Source organism: Mus pahari, chromosome 1, assembly GCF_900095145.1.
Source record: "Mus pahari chromosome 1, PAHARI_EIJ_v1.1, whole genome shotgun sequence".
NCBI classification, from domain to species: Eukaryota; Metazoa; Chordata; class Mammalia; order Rodentia; family Muridae; genus Mus; species Mus pahari.
The window spans coordinates 143,141,105-143,154,695 of NC_034590.1; the positions used below are offsets into that span (position 1 = coordinate 143,141,105).

General features: G+C 34.7%; 1 protein-coding gene across 3 annotated transcripts in view; it reads right to left on the bottom strand.

Moving 5' to 3' along the window:
- The window catches only part of Prkg1 (protein kinase cGMP-dependent 1), a 1,174,992-nt gene that overhangs the window by 998,112 nt on the left and 163,289 nt on the right, over positions 1-13,591 (bottom strand). For all 3 annotated transcript variants that reach the window (XM_029531419.1, XM_021187092.2, XM_021187085.2), the window contains one exon: positions 9,488-9,654. In XM_029531419.1, coding sequence (XP_029387279.1) covers positions 9,488-9,654 — 167 coding nt within the window. The remainder of the gene's footprint in view (positions 1-9,487; positions 9,655-13,591) is intronic.

Below are 13,591 nucleotides of genomic sequence, written 5' to 3' on the forward strand. Positions count from 1 at the left end.
TTCATTCATCATCAAAATACATTATCATATTCTATCTATAGATAATTTTCTATCTCCAATGTCTGCTAAAACACACTAATACTAGTAAATTAAATCCTATACTTCTTGAATATAGAATGAGTAATTAAATAAATACATAAGTTCATTTCAATAAAGAAGTTATCTTGCAAAACAATCCACTAAGCAATTTTTTTGGTATTCTCAGTTGTTGAGGATATAAAAATTCAAACATTTTACATCATTCACTCAAAAGCACACTGTAACATGCCATGACAAGGGGTCATCTAATCTTTGGGGTTTACTAATCTTTGCTATATATATTTGTGATCTCAAAATCAATAGAAAGAAGAATATTCGAAAGGAATTTTCCAATTTTAGATTATTTGAACTCTATGATTTATAAAATAAAAAATTAAAACTTGCAGGAATGAACTTGGATATGTAAAGCCATCTTGATTTTCTTCCAAGAAAACCAACAAAATGACTGTTGAAAACCTACAGATTATTTTTCCTCTTAGAACGAAGTTTTACTTCAGTTGAAAGCTTTTTCATCAATAATGATAGAGGAAAATTCCCAAAGTGTTTTAGATGTTAGAGCAATTCACCTCAGCAAAGTTAATCAGATTAGGTCCCAGAATGGAACTAAATAAATCACTAAGGTAAATGTACTATATAATAATTCCATGATATATTAAATATGCATGAAATATAAATTCACAGGAATTTAGTTTAATACCCTTCTAAGTCATGTCTATTATAATTCTAAATCTCTGTGTGATACTTATAGAGATTTAGGACAAAAATATTTTATTGGAAAGGAGTTTATAAAATAACCTAAGCATAAAGATCAGATGCAACTTTCCAGGCCATAATAGTTCAATTTAGAAAATGCACGTACAATTACAAGCTGTATTTCTCCAGAGGGAGGCCATTGTAGAATTCCAAAAGGAACAGCAGAGTCTTAATCCAATGGTCTCTATATTGGGGTCTGCATATTGGGGTGGGCTGTTGCCTTGGTAGCCACAGTCTGAAGCGTCTCTGTCCTCCCTTGGAGAGTATGGCAAAACCATTGCACACTATGCAATGATGTTTCATTTGATGGATGAACACAAAAGCATTAGTCTAACTAGCCTCCCACAAAAATCATTGGAAATCTTATTATAGCCTCCAAGGAAATGCATGATGTGTTTTAAAAACTGAATCCAGTCGTGGGGTCTTGTTAAATGTTTAGAATGCACACCACCAATCAGTTTTATGTGATGATGGGTGGGATGAGCTTGACCTCATTATCAAGAAATCAGTGTGCTATTACACTCTGGGCCAGGAGCTAATCACATTTTCTTCTCTCTGTTTCAACTCTGCTACACTTATTCTTAATTTTCACCCAAATAATACACATTTGGACTTCCAAAGTTGGCATTCCTTCAAAATGAAGACCGTAGAATGACTGACACTTGAACAAAGTGAATGAGGGCAGAAGTGAAACTCCAAGATCCATAATTATTTAAGGTGACAGTAAAATGGAAAAAGGAGACTTGTCCTTAAAATGTGTGACTCGGGACCTGCATCACTGAAATCACCCTGGCTCTTCTCTGAAAGGAGTTAACTTCTCAGCTACCATCTCAAGACCATGCGTGGCAATTTCAATTGTTTACAACTTCTGAAATCTTCTAAACTGAGAAAAATGACAGTGCCACATTTTTGTAATGTAATAAATTTAGCTCTACTACTATGGCTTCGTTTTACACATTCAGGCCAGGATTGATAGCTAAATCTGCCATTCAAAGTCAGTCCCAGAAGTGCATAGCAATAATCCCAGTATTTGGGCGCCCAAGGCAGGAGGCTCTCAGGCTTGACATCAGCCCGAGGTACAGGGTGAGACTCCCACTGTCAAAAACACAAATCGACAACAGTAAAAATTACTTTGTTGTACATGTGGCACTTTTCAATAACAGTGCCTGTGGTCAAAACACTAGGTTAGTTCTGCTTGAATTATACAACAAAATGTTTCCTTTTTTTTTTTTTAGAGCTACAGACAGATATATCCTTAGTATATTGTAGACAAAAAAGTATTACCTAGTTTTATCATCAAATCTGTCACTAAATGACCTGTCATTGTTTCCAAATATATTAACAACTCTGACAGAAAAAAAATAAAAGAAAGAAAAGGAAAAAGAAAAGAAATCATTGTGAAAAAGTCAAAGGCATATCTACTATCTCTCAGGATGATTTACATTCTAGAACATTCTGGAAAACAGGAGAAGGTAAAAATGAAATTTAAAATATTTTCCAGCTTCATATTTTGAGAAGGAAAGTGATTTTGAGATCATACACAGATACTTTTTCTATAGATAATTAATGCCTGACATACCTAACTCAAATGCATGTTTTTACCTTTACAGATACTCACATATGCAGGACAAATACTACCTCCCAGGATTTTTTAAGGAGACACAAAACCAAGAACATACAAAAGTAAGAAGATACACTTCACTGCATTCAAATTAATAACTGTTATCCCTCAGCTATCAATAAGACATTAAAAAAGATACAAGCTCTGGATAAGAGAAAATATTTACAGTGCTGATAATTTCCAAGGGTAAGCTCCAAATATGTAAAGTTAACTCCCAACATAAAAATGAGCAGGCTAACAAAGACTCTTCAGAGGAAAAAACCATCTCCTAGATATGGGAAAAGAAGTTTTACCTCATTAGAAGTTAGAGGAAAGAAGGTGAAATCACGCCGGGGGGTGGTGGCGCACGCCTTTAATCCCAGCACTCGGGAGGCAGAGACAGGCAGATTTCTGAGTTCGAGGCCAGCCTGGTTGGTCTACAAAGTGAGTTCCAGGACAGCCAGGGCTACACAGAGAAACACGTGTCTTGAAAAACCAAAAAAAAAAAAAAAAAAAAGAAGAAGAAGAAGAAGGTGAAATCACAAGATTGCACGGTGATTCCATCAGTGGGTTAGTTGAATGCTAGCCCATAAAATTCCCCACAAATAAAAGAAGCAAAATGGAAATGTGCAGAAACCACAATTAGATATGGCCAGCTTAATAAAAACACTCTAGAAAGGTATTTGGCATCATTTCACAAATATAAAGTGCTTTCTGGGAGGGGAAAACAATAGAAACACGATTATGGGAAGCTAAAAAAAAAATAGATGAAACATAGCATGTATGATCAAACAAAATCCGGTACAAACCCATCAAATGTCCAAAGAACCGCTTAGAATTATTATAGTCATGGACAGTTGGGACCATTCAACACTACACATGAACTTTGCATGGTTGGGTGGTAAAGAGGAACACTTTTGACCTATGGAATCTTATAAGATAACTTGGCTAATGCTCATTCACAAATATATGGGCTCAGAATTCTCAATTTGGGGGAGAGAATAAATGTGAGGTGGTTCAGACACTCATTTTCTCCTAGCGTGTACTACGCAACCACCCCTAAAATGCCTCTGGAGGGGGGCTCTGGCCAGCATATAAAGTGTCTCCTTATACTTTGGGAACATTTTAATTAGTAGATTATTGATTCTCCAGCTGATTCAATTTAAACCTCTTTGGAGCTTGCATTTTTCCCCCTCTGGTTATCTAGAGTCATGAAAAGTAATTCTATTCCCATATGAGAGTAGGTCAAGCATTTAAGAAGTTATATTTTCTTCCTAAACTTCCTACATATAAGCAAAATATTGCCAGTTTTTATACATGCATAATTCCTGAATTTTCTCCAGCATATTAAAAACTCTTTGCACATTGTACCCCAAAGAACATGATACTTATTCCATGTGCCATTTAAATGCCTCAGTTCCCTCTTTCTGACTTTGATATCCCACTTGAATATTATTTTTCAAAATGCACATGTGGTACTTAAGATTCTCCTTGCTTATGAGCTTTCATAAATACATTTTTGTTTTTCTTTTGGATAGCTAGTTTATAAACATGGTCTTTTGCATAAATAATTCAAGTGTTTTTTCTAAAGGAAATATAAAAAATAATTCAGTGCACTTATATTTCAACTGTTTAAAAAAAAAACAAAGACAGCTTCTTGGTGAACATGAAATTTCCTGAAGTCAAAAGGCAACACCTGATATTAGCAAATAAAATGGCCTGTCTCTCCTGTTACATGTACTGAAAACCATTTAATATAAAAGTGTATTCAAGTCCCTCATACACTCAGGCAGCATTTTGAATGCTAACACAGTGCCTTATCATTAATGTCTAGTTTTATACAAATATCCATTGTTGAATGCCAGCATTCACATCATTTTATTTCATGCAGAAAATAAAAATTTTGGAGGGAAGGGATAGTTATAGTTGGAAGTATGTAAGTTTACAACAGAGGCTGTCTAGCAGGAAAACAATAATTCTGAACATATGTAATGTATGCAGACCTGTATCCATGAATTACCCACAACTCATCAAACCAAGTTTTGCCCAAAATCCATCAAACCAAGTTACGCAAATGTCCATCTTCCCACTCTTTCTTCTGAGACCTGCTGTAGACATCAGATTCTACTTATAGATAGTGTCTAATGGTTCATACCAACAGTCTTTTCTCTCATAAGCCAAGAGGTAGCTCTTGAGAAAAGGTGAGAAAATAAAATCAATGTTATTCATTTTAGGCAGAAAGAAATGGCATTTCCAATGCTCACAGATTTTACTCCTCAACAGAAAGTACACAGTGGTGAACTAAGAGTTAAGACAAATTATAGCTTCCTTCAATGAGAAAAGATGAACTAAGGAGGGAACAAATTAATTCCAGATTGTCTGTAGGGAGTTTAGAGCACAGCTGGGTGTGTGGGGCACCGTAGGGAGCCCTAGTGACATTAAATCTAAAGAGCAGAGTCCTGGATTGCTTTCATGATGAACTGTTCCTACTCAGTCTTGGCAGATTTTTTTTCCTCCTTGAAATAATATTTCTTATCATGTAGTTTGATAGTGTGCATCTTTTGTGAGTTCATGAGTTGGGATATTCACAATAAATATGCTCATGCTGTATTTCTAGTCCATCTTTGGAAAGGTAACATTACTAAATATGTGGGTATGGGAAGTCTAGGGTTCAGTTTCATATTTCAATGTATTTGTGGAATAATCTTTTTGAAGGATCGAACTTCTCCATACACTATATACTTCTCTATATACTAAGATACTTATCTATATACACAGATAGTTAGATAGTCTCATGGAATTATTCATACTAAAGACAGAGACTTTAATAATTAGTAAATAACTAAACAGTGTGTGGCAAGAAAGTACTTAAATGAGTTATTGTAATTAGTAAAATATCTCATGAAAGAAGCAGCAATGATGATTCCACTGAAAAAGTTAAATTAAATAGGCAGTTCTCAGAATACTCTAACAGATTTATAATTAAACAGAATGTGAAGTCTGCTTCCACAAAGTTGGTCATGGTCATCATCTCTAAGCCAAACAAATACTTCAGCATATGACAAATCAGCAATTCCCAGTATTCGATTATCAGGTGAGATTCCTCAATACTAGATTTTGGATTCAATTGCTAAATCAGAAATTTATTTTAAATGAGGGTAAACTGAGGTTTACCTTTCTAATAAAAAGAATACCATAATAGAGTATTAAAAACAGTACCTCATAAAACAAGCTAATGTCCACTTCTTAGTGAAAAAAAAAATACGATAAACAATATATATTTGAGATGTCAAAGGATCCTTGAGAAGTTTGTTTTTTTTTTCTCCTTTAGACTTATACTATATAGTCTTAGGAAGCTAATCCTAAACAATTCTTGATGAAAGTTGAAAGTGATACTTTCATTAAGTTGGAATTTTAAGTGTCTGAAAGGACCAGTTTACTATAAACTTGATTTTATAAAGTTAAAATCACTGGGATGATTTTTCTTTGTCAACTCCTTGAGTGTTTTCATGAACATCTTGACAATAAGTTTGTAAAAGATCTTTCAGAGCCTATTCATTTATCGTACCATGCTAGACTCTTTATAAATATTAATGTTCACAAATAAAAAGAACCTTTCTATATCAAGAATATTTCTGTGTAAGCATTGAGAAGATTGAATGTGTTGGTTTTCAAAAAAAAATAATTACACAATAAAACATTTCCCCAATTAAATTTATGAAACTTTAAAAACAAAGTTTTTATTTTAAATTATTTTTACATAAAGATAAAAGGAGAAGATCTGCAAGAATTATATTGAGCTGATTTTAATTTCTGTTTGGAGAAAGGCTGCCATCAGTTTATAGGATTATGGACACTTACTGGGTTTATTAAAGACAATCAACAGCATAAACACAACATGACTAAGAATAATAATGTATTATTTAAAGTCTTATTTTAAAAGTACAATTAAAGAAGAGGTTGTAATGGGTAATTATGATGGTATTTTGCTTAGTTAATCTAACAATGAAAGGATAAATATAATTTATTCAAATTACACCAAGGCAATCACTACTGAGACATTACTGAAAGTTGTATATTTATCTTTACTAAAAGAAGCAATATAGTCCCTGATTAAAAAAATTTACATATGTTGTAATGAATATATGGAAAAATTTGTTCTTTAATTTCCTTAAACTATAATTAATTAATTAACTTTGCATGATAGTATTTAAATGTTGTTAAGTTTACATTATAATATTTAAGTTATAAGATATAAGGAAACATCACACAGGGATTTTGATCATTTCTCGAGGAAAGAGTTCATGTATTTTCAGTTGTACAGTGTAACTCCTTATATTAGAAGATGAGCTTGTGGTTCATTGTCTTTAAAGATTAAATAAGGTTATGTATGAGGTATACCAAGTGAGTATAAGGTTGACTTGATATATTGTATCAACGGATACCAGACACATACTTGTTACTCTAGACACTTCTTTGAAGGTATGCTTTAGATGAGAATAATACTTAAAAATAAACTTTGAGTGAGGCTTATTGTCATAGAATATGTGAATGAAAGTTCTTCCATCAGTTGATGACTTCAATAGACAAAAGGCTGATCTCTCACCTCAGAAGAGGGAATTCTACAGTAGACAACCTTCAGCAATCACAGCCCTGAGCATTTTAGACAGCCTCCATAGTCACATGATCCCATTTCAAGATAAACCTCATTCTCACTGAATATATACGTGTGTGTGTGTGTGTGTGTGTGTGTGTCTAATTTGTTTTCTTTCTCTATAAAACCCTTACTCATTCCCGTAATTAAGACCTTAAGCTGTCAATTAATATTACCTGGGGATAAATTCTAACTAGCATGACTGACTTGGAGAATAGCATATCCTTATTGATTCTCAGTCTCCCCATCTATAAAACAAAATAATACATTTACCCTTTATACATGACTATTTTGAAAATTAGATAAAGTCTATCTATGGAAAGTGTTTAAAAATCCATGCTCATTACAGTGGATGTTCTAGACAATAAGCTAGTCATATAGCTAAAAGTGAACAACTCTTTCACTTTGAAATCTAGGAGATGATAAATGTAGACTTTTATATTTGTAAGATTTTATGTTAATCTATTTTTAATAAATATTCAAGATGGAGGAAAACTTAAGACACAAGTTTTGAATATTGATTGCTGCTGTTGAAAACTAGTGGTTACAATGTGAAGACAACCAAACCAAAAGTTCATCCTGCTTTATATAATAGCTGTGTTCTACATAGTTATCCTACTAGTACAATATCTAACAAATCAAATTATGTGAGATCATTGGCAGATATGATACTATGCCTAATTTTAATCACCCTCTAGGACAATGACTCTACTTTTATAGTCTATACTTGTCTCTTATTTATGTCTTTCTGATTTTCCTACTCTGCCTGCCCACTGCCTCACACCGCACCTACCCTGTGAATTCATTCTTACACTTACAATTCTCTTCCAAGTGCATAATATTTATATTTGTGCCTACCGTATTTTGGTTTTATCAGAAAAAAACTTAGCTTATCTTAGCAGAAGCTTATGGAAGCAAAATATGAAAATATTAAAGGAAAAGATGAAAGAAATTACAATGCAAAAACTGAACATTCCATAAGACTACAAAGAAAAACTTAAAGGCAAGTCACAAATACACACATCGTTTTAGCTATATTTTCAAACACTTAGTAGAAATAAATAAGACATTATGATTTTAAAATGTGTTATTCTTTATATCAAATAATAATAAAAATCAAAGGTTCTTAACCTTCCTAACGATGCAATCCTTTAACACAGTTCCTCGTGTTGTGGTGACCCCCAACCATAAAATTATTTTCATTGCTACTTCTTAACTATAATTTTGCTACTGTTATGAATTGTAATATAAATATGTGTTATTTTCAATGGTCTTAGGTGACTCCTATGAAAGGGTTGTTCAACTCCCAAATGGGCTGCCACCTACAAGTTGAGAACCACTGATATAAATTACCTTATTTAACCTCCTAATAATCCCATAAAAGACAGACAAGTCAGACAGTATCCATATTGGTAATGATGATACTTCAGGCTACAAAACCTGCTTTAGGTTTTCTCTTGATGAGAAGCATCTTAACCCTTACCTGTTAGAAGCCTTCTCTGCCCTTTGCAGTTATAGCAACCAATCATGGCTTCAGATGTTATCATGAGGATCTGCCATTTTACAAATTGGGTTGTTGAAAACCAGAAAACGTCAGACTTTCTCTTAGTGACCAGTACACCCTTTCTCTTAGTGACCCATAAACTGGAAGGAGACTATGGAAGTCGTGAATCACTCAGCATGAATGCTCTGGACTGGACACAGGTCATGCTTCATGAACTCAACAGCTTATAGCACCAGCATTTCTGGGCTTACTTTCTTCTCAGCTAGTTCAGAAATCATCTCAGGCTCTTTCTCCAAAGGGAAAATACACTTTATAAATTCCGAGTTAGAAGCAATTAATATTAAAGTCTACCTAGGGATAAAGCATATTTACATAGTAAATGGCTAAGTTATTCCTCAAAACATATCTTTTTTAAAAATTTTATTTAATCTACTATATCAGTTTCTGAAGGGTTTTGTGATACACATGATCCTTCTTATTAATTAGACAGCTAACATGCCATGGGGTTTTCATTGACTCTGTGATACACATGCAAGTGAAAGAATCTAAACAGGAAACCTGGTCATGTACTAAACTTTAAGGGTAGAGTTGTATGTGCTAATTGATGTGAATGACTTGAATTACCATTGAAGCACAGTCAGCATGCTCGGCAGTGTAACTGTGTGCAATCCTATGCAGTTGGTAAACAGTATTTTTTTTTCACACCATCAGTGTTTTCCAGGTGTGAACACATACAAATCCTTACATTAATATTCTACACACCACACCTCATAAATTACACAACCATGGTACCTAGTAGTATTTCCACTCTTTGTTCAAATTGTTTCCCAATAAAAGAAGGAAGACGAAAATTGTTCCACAGAGTACATTGCAATTCTTGAGACTCTCAGAAGTTGGGAAGGGAATGAGTGGCGGAGGAACAAGTTACTAACCCTACCTTCCATGACGTACACCAGTGACCCCACATCGCCTTCCTTGATGATGCAGCTGTCCTTGCCATATTCCACGGGGTACATACAATCCACAATCTCCTGGATCTGTGACAGCTCCAAGTTCTTCATGAAGTCATTGTCGAGGATGGCCTCCTTTATGAGATCCTTCGACCTAGAGCATGAGAGGGAAGTTAGTGACACAGCTGACCAGCCTTCCATAGTTCTCGAGGCTCGGTAGAGCCATGCAGTGTGCTTGCACGCAACAAATGAATCTTCTTGAAAGGTCTGACAACCAAGCACTATGACAGCAGAAAAAGGATGGAGAAAATTTCCACTAAGCAAACTATCATCTGGTAAGTGGCTAACATGCCAAAACCAGGCATATAATTTCAATGTTTTACCATGTTTTAATCCACAAAGATTGTGGAAAAAAAACCCAATAGATTGATATTAAATTAAAACTTATCCTTTGACCTAAGAATAAATACAGTTAAATTTACAAAATCATAAAAGAAATAATTTTTCACTCTAGATATTATAGAACAAAAATCATAGTTTTGGTATGCATCATTTAGTAGACTTTATGTTTTCAATTTGCTCTCTTCTGTACAATATATTTCTAGTATTATTGCCAGTTGTGATACGGGTGCTCAAGAAGTCGTCTAGCTGGAGAGTTTTAGGGAGTGGATTCCTAATTAGCTGGTTGAAACCACTAGCAGAAAAGGTGACAGACTTTCATCTGAGTGTCTTGCTTCTGTTGAAAACACTATTCCTGTGAGCATCTTGATTTAGAGTAACTAGACAGAACTACATTGAACAAGATATGCAAAAAAACCCACAGAAGTTAGAACTGGAATTAAATACAGACAGTCAGTAGGAAAGAGATAAACAAATTTTGCAATAGGGATTCTACGGTTAGCAGGAAAGTGCTACAGAACTTTTAAAAAATGTGATAATTTTATTCACTGAAGAATAATAAGTTCCGCAGCACTCACTACGGGTATAAAAATCAAAGAGGAGGTAATGCTAAGGAATATCTTGTCAGGAGGAAACGACCACAGCACGATGCGGAAACTGACTCTAATCAAAGCCGAGACCTTGGTGATACACAGATAAAGCAGCACACTTGGAATTTCCTATGGAAAGAGGAATTTGTTTTAAATACGAACACAAGCTGGCCTTGGTTTGCACTGAGGTGGTGATCAGAGAAGCAACCTGGAGTAGGGATGGCGGTCCAAAGCATCCTTCCTTGCCCCCACCCCTCCTTGACTTCTCATCCAGGCTAAGCCCAACTGACCTGATCGGCACACACTGTAAGTCACAAACATTTTGGTTTTAATTAGAAAAAGACGTATATAAAACCAAAAAAATTTACAACTTTATTTCTGAAAACAACAACAACAACAACAACAACAAAAACTCTGAAAAGAGATGGCTATACTGCAATTAAAAGTGTATTTGGAAGTGAGAGAAGGAGGGTACATTAGAGGGTAGGGAGAAGAACAGGGAGAGATATTGTAATTATATCACAATCTCCATTTAAATGTGTGTGTGTGTGTGTGCATATATGTGCATTTATACATAGCATTAGAGGCATAGGGAAAACTGTAATATTTTAAGTGAAGAAGTACTATGCAGAATTGTTTTAGGGTAAATATGTGTGTAATAAAATTTCTTAAAAATAAAAGTAAGTTGGATTTTTTGGTTTTTGTTGGGTTTTTTGTTTTGTTTTGTTTTTTGTTTTTGTTTGTTTTTTTTTGTACACAGCATTTTAATTCCTTCCAGGACCACATCCTCACATCAAATCTATCAAGCACCATGTTTTCCCAAAATAAAATATAAGCCACTTTGTCTATCTGCAGTTATAAGCCCTGGTTTGCCTCTGTCTTTTCTTTGCTGGTCTCAGAAACCTCCTGGGCACCACTTACCCTCTGTCTTCTGCCACCACCAAGGGTTTGACCCTGTTTGTGTGGCATTTGAGATCCAGACACTCTGGAAATCAGGAAATTTTAACAAGTTTAGAATGAGCCATGTGGGAGAACACAGGACCAGAAGTCATGAGGGATCAATGGCAGCATGGATATTCCCTCTAGTGTGGCATTGTCCCCTTTCACCACAGTGACTTATTGTGTTTGCTTAGGATATGTTCTCCTTCCAGGGAAGCATCAAGTATTGCATTAGCCATGCAAATGATGCTGAGTTAGGTTAAAAGTAATTTTGAAAGTTACATATACCCAGGCCTCCAGCTATCCTTGCTTGCTCGAAAACTTTCCTTGCTTTTCTAAGTGTTCATTACATCATCTGTAAGATGTCATTTTTAAGAAAAACTAAAACAAACGCAAACCATTATGTAACAGGTCTCTATGTGAAGCCAAGTGGCAACACAATCAGTAAAAAGTGAGGGATAAATCTGGTAGTGGCACTGACTGCAGAAAAAGCTATGCAAGGAATGTCCCAACATATCCAACACAGAGTTGACACAAGATCAAGAGGAAATAAAGAAAAAGATTGACTTCATGATCTTTATGACAGAATTATATTTTTCTAATTTTTGTACATTTATAAAGTTTTTCTTGTTTCTGAAGTCTAGAGTGGATGTGCATTTTTATGTACAAATTTCAAAAGTAAATCCTAAATAGTAAACTACCTTGAGACAAATAAAACTAATCTATTTCCCATTTAATTAATGATCATCGGCCATGACTGGCAACTGGGAAATGGCTCTTCAGGAGGCTGGCTTTTATACTCTTGACACCCTTGGAGCATGACAGGAGATTGTACTTCAGGAGGCAATGGTGATAGTTGGAACATTATTAAGACTCTCAGGATGTCTTTATTTCTAAAGTCTTTCTTTCTGAGGGCAGAGTGTTCTGCAGCTACATGGTTTCTGGTGTTCTGATTTATTTTTAAATTCTCATGTGCAAAAAAAAACTTGTTTTCAGGCCCAAATTTGCATTGTTTCTTTTCTGAGTTTAAAAAATATGTAAAAGTTTTCTTCAAGAAACTTGCATGGCTAACTATCTTCCTCACCCTGACCTTGCAACGGCTAGAGGCACCTTCATATCGACTCCCACATTTTAATTTCTAAGTATTTTTCCAAACACCAGAGTTTTGTCTTAAAGAAATTCATTTTATCAAATCCTATCATATTTTTATTTACTGAGTATTTTTCCCATTTTATTTGGGCCAAGAAACAAGACTGTCCAATGGGTTCATAGTTTCTGATGTAACAGAAACTAGATTAATAAACCCAATATCCCAACTTTTTTGGATGAGATCCTATCCTTCGGAAATTAATAATAATATTCTATTAAGATCTAAAGTTTTAATTGCATGGAAAGATTAGAAGTAAAGCCCTCTTCAAAGAAAATAATTCACTCCATTTAAAGATGATGTGAGAAAGTCATTTCCTCAAAAAGGGTGCTATTGACCTATATTATGACTACAGAAATGTTAAAGCAAATGCTAAGACCCTTCCTAGCAACCATCCAAATTTCCTAACCATTTACTGCAGGGTACCAGAGTACCCCAGGGGCACATAATTCTCAAATTTCATTTTTGATGGAGATCACTTAATCTTAGGCCTCTGAAGCAAAGCACCCAAGACTTCATATGTGCACCAGCATGTGTTTCAAGCAAATTTAGTAGACTTTAGATGAATTCCAAAGTGAGAGTGATAGCACCCATGATACTTTGGTTTTATTCTCCAGTGGTGAAGAAATACATACATACATACATACATACATACATACATACATACATTAAGTAAAATACTGATCAATAGAAGACCTATGATCTATCATTTATCTCTCCATACAGATTTGATCAAGTGACACTCTTAGTCAAGGAAATATCACAAATAATGTATCTCTGACATCACAGTGAGTTAGAAACTTTAGGCCTCTGTGTGAACTAGTTTGTTTTGACTAGTTTTATATCAACTAGACAAAAGCCAGTGTCACTGAAGAAGGAGCCTCATTTGAGAAAATGCCTCAATGAAAGGCATTTTCTTGGGGATTGATTTGGAAAGGCTTGACCCATTGTTGTTAAGGCCACCCCTGGGCTGGTGGCCCTGGGTTCTATAAGAAATCAGACTGAGCAAGTCATGG